Source organism: Tigriopus californicus, chromosome 12 (assembly GCF_007210705.1).
Source record: "Tigriopus californicus strain San Diego chromosome 12, Tcal_SD_v2.1, whole genome shotgun sequence".
In the NCBI taxonomy this organism is placed as follows: Eukaryota; Metazoa; Arthropoda; class Copepoda; order Harpacticoida; family Harpacticidae; genus Tigriopus; species Tigriopus californicus.
Genome location: NC_081451.1, coordinates 11,032,908 through 11,036,945, shown reverse-complemented (window position 1 = coordinate 11,036,945; position 4,038 = coordinate 11,032,908). Strand labels below are relative to the sequence as shown.

At 47.8% G+C, this 4,038-nt stretch overlaps 1 protein-coding gene across 1 annotated transcript; it reads right to left on the bottom strand.

The window, feature by feature from the left end:
- Positions 1-876: 876 nt before the first annotated feature.
- Positions 877-3,675, bottom strand: LOC131891978 (uncharacterized). The gene is made up of 2 exons (XM_059241688.1): positions 3,595-3,675; positions 877-2,787 (listed from the first exon to the last, which is right to left on the bottom strand). Exon 2 carries the CDS (start codon positions 2,766-2,768, stop codon positions 921-923), a length of 1,848 nt encoding a protein of 615 aa, XP_059097671.1. The 5' UTR covers positions 2,769-2,787; positions 3,595-3,675; the 3' UTR covers positions 877-920.
- Positions 3,676-4,038: the final 363 nt, after the last annotated feature.

Below are 4,038 nucleotides of genomic sequence, written 5' to 3'. Positions count from 1 at the left end.
CCCTCTACGGACGGTTCCTTCCAAGGTAATTCCACCGACCAATACTGCCCTATTGTGCTATAAACAGACGTCCTTTTTAGATGTTCTTCTGCTTTCAATTCTGAGTCCGTTTTGTGCGAGATGTCTGGCTCTAACCTGGATATTCCAACGTTCTCGCCCGACCAAAACTTCCCAAAATCGAAATGTTCTGTCACATTCTTGTACATCATGTTCAAATCGAAATTCATGTAATCCAATTCGTCACAGAGTAACACGTTTATTTGCAAGGGTGTTCCACTTACAGCCCCCCGCAACATCCATCCCAACCTAGTCCTCTTGGCCGAGGGGACTGCCGGGTCGGGAGCCACTCTTTGTTCCTCCATCATGATTTGAGAGTAGTAAGGCTCGGAGAGAAGAACGTCTAAAGGCCGTACCTGAGTCATAGGGTACCCCTCTGTGAAAGGGATATCCATCAGGTGTTCGTACCTTGCGGGATCGATTTGGATTGGTCGAAATGGTTTACCAATAGAACTCACAGTTGTTGCAATGATGGGTTGAGACACGAATGTTTTGTCGAGACTAATCAATCCGAACATAACTTCTTCCTGTTTTAAGGTGACGGTCTCGTTTCCCGCAACATTCATCCTCAAGGTCGTTGGTCGACCTTTTAATTGGGCCCTACTTGCCGTGGAAGTATTGATCAAACTTGCATTCGACCCAGAGTCACATAGAACCCTAATTTTAAATATTTGGAGAGTCCCTAGGTTTTGGAGATAACATATCAGAGTTCCAGAAATACCCTGATATTTGGCGGACCTAGACCCCTCGTTTTTTATCCTAGGAGGAATGGGATGATTAGAACAAAACTCGTCTATCTTGAAATCAGAAATACTTAAGTCACATGAATCGGTCTCAGGTACGTGAGTTTTATTTAAATCACCCTATTTCTTTTTGTTCAACTTTTTGGAGGGTTTGTCCTTTCTTTCCTTGGTGGTTTGCTTGGCCAAGGACTCCATGGTGGCCTGCATTTCCTTTGCCCATTTCGGCACGCTTGCTTCGGGTCGGGACGAGTTCTCCCTTTTGTTGCGTGTTGGTCTCCCATTGGGTTTTGGTCGTGCGGTATAATCCACCAGTGGGCTCGTACGGGCCTCATTGCGAGGACAGACAAGGATGTGATGGGACACGTCATAACCTTTTCCGATACATAGCCGGCATTTGACTTGGCATTGGTGTCCTTGGCTGAACGGATTTGTGCACCGGAAACAACGGTTCTTCCCATAGCACGTAATCCGCCATTCCCTGGCTGACATGGCCAATCCTTTACGGCAATTGGCAAGAGCATGATGAGCTTTCTCAGGCGGACAAATAAAGCAGGTTATATTGGCCACCTTATCGACTTTCTCATCAGCCGTCATGGCGAAATTGGAGGCGGTTGACTGTGGGGCTGTGTCCATGGATTCTCCCCCAACCGGCTGGCGGAACTGAACGCTTTGGAGGCGTAACCATGCATCAAACTGGTCATAATTCTCCACCAACCCGGCCTTCCATCCAGGTAGTTCTTCTCCTTTTTTCGCTGCCTCATCGCATTTTAACAGATGATCCTGTTTCTTTTGAATCTTGTTGGTGGTCCACAAAGCTTGTGACTCAGCTGGCATGGCAGTGATAAAGGTTCTCATAAGGGCGAAATCATACATGTCCACCTGTTCACGTTCAAAAATGTCCCTCATGTTGTGCAAGGCCTTGAAAGAATTACGAATGGCCTCGGCTTGTTCGGCCGCAGTCTTTCTGGGTTTCAAACCGGAATTGATGTAAGACCCAGCGAGCGTAATTGGGTCTTGATACTTGTCAACCAAGTCTTTCATGGCGGCTTCATAAGAATTGGTGGATTCCGATGAATACCCAGACACCAAGGTGAGTGCTGGACCGGCCAAGCAGGTCTTGAGCTTCTGGAATAGCGTCGTTTGGTCAAAGCCACGCAGTGTCTCCATCTCCTTGACTAGACTAGCCCAGGAGCTCTTCCAATTGGAAAAATTGAGGAGGACTTCCGGATCATTAATATCTCCGTCGAAGGCTTGAACTAAGGCGGCGGCATCAAACTGGATGATGGTCTTACCATCCCCTGTAGGGCGAGGCACGACCGATTCCGGAGTCTTGAGAGCGTGACCAAGAGCGGGTCTAGCCGATATCTCGAACTCCAATCGGGCGATTGCCTTCCCACATAGGTTGGTCACCGTCGAAAAAATACGGGTGAGAGGATCCTCCCCTGGCTGGAACCATACATCCGCAGCCATCCTGTAGCTGCGCTCAAGCGCCGGCCGACGGAGTGACTCCCAATCGGCGATGAGCCGCTGAGCTTGATGATATTCGATCCGGGCTGATTCGTCTTTGGCCTCCTTCGCTTGGAGATCTTCAATCACTTGAGACAGCGTCTCGACCATTTGTTCTACGATACGACAATCGTCTTCGAAACGTCTTTCGGCTTGCCAACGCCGAGGGATGAGCTGGCCCGCCTCATTCAGTTTGACAGCGATGAGTGCATTAGCCTGGTCTTGACTGGCCGAGGGATGGCTGCCCCATATAGCTTCGGCCCATGCTGGCCCCAGCATTTCGAGTTCGGCCTGAACGGCCCTTTCCAGCGCAGTTAACGGCCGGCCATAAGGCGGCGGTTCGGTTTCGGCCTCGGCTTGCCCCATTTTGGCCGCCGGTGGCAGTGGATCCGCGAATCTCTGTTGACGACTTGAATGGCTGGTACACCCTTCCGCTTCCGCTAAATTCGCGGGGTCCGACATGGCAGTTGACTAGCCGTGACTGAAACCGGAAAAACCAAAATGATGATTAGTAACAAATATTCATCAATCTTCCTGATTTTTCAAAAGAATCTCTAAATCCTGTCCAGCGTCTTGATAATCTCTATCGAGTTTGAGTTATATTATCAAGATTGACGGTTTCACGTTCTCATGTCACCCCTCTAATACGAGTTCGGATTAAACGAGGATAGGTGGGCGTTACCGTACTCGTATCACCCCTCTAATGCGAGTTCGGATAAAACGAGGATAGGTGGGCGTTACCGTACTCGTATCACCCCTCTAATGCGAGTTCGGATAAAACGAGGATAAGTGGGCGTTACCGTACTCGTATCACCCCTCTAATGCGAGTTCGGATAAAACGAGGATAGGTGGGCGTTACCGTACTCGTAACACGCGGAAATATTTTCAAGGGGATATAAAGAGATGAATAAATAATCGTCACCTCAAAAGATTCGATTCCATCCATTGATGAAAATCATCAACCAGACTTCTAAGCCTTTAGAACTATCCAATATTAACTCAATTTGCGAACCTAAGTCACTCGCTGAATGGTTTTGACTTTCCCGGGTGGGTTGCTTTAACGCTAGCCACCCCAGTCCCAAACTTAAAGTAACAGAGATATGCAAACAACGTAATCCGATTAAATCAAAATCATCCAATGTAATAGATGCAATCAACATAGGCCAGTGGATAGAATCCGGCTCGAAGGACCATGTGGTAATTTGCACTACATATTAAAGAATGACTAGACCTAATGGATATAAAGAGTGGATTGTTTCTAGTTGAAATGAAATGGAGGTAGACTTACACGTGTTTGTGGTAGGGAACTTCCGTAACGACTGTCGGAACCGGTATATATTTTTTCGGCTTACACTACAATGAGGTTTGGTGACTGTTAAATATGGAGTTCAGGGTTCCTTTCTCTTGTTCTCAGATAACTTCACAGACATGAAGGTTGCGACAACCATTCAAGGGCAACTTCGTGCACAATGCTAAAGGGTCTCTGATCACTTTCCATCTCGGTCACAATTTCAAAACGCCCTAGAGCATTCTCATAACATCTGGTGCGTGACTCGCAGGGTGAGGGTGGATGCCAATGCACAGAAGTGTTCGGTCGCTCAACTTTGAGGCCCTTGCATGCAGACTTTAACACCTCGTCTGCCTTCAATAGCCAGCTTGCAGTGGCCCAGGTATTTCCCAAGCATTCCATAGAGTCCTCTTCATAGTAAATCAGGATGAAGATGGAGCCCAA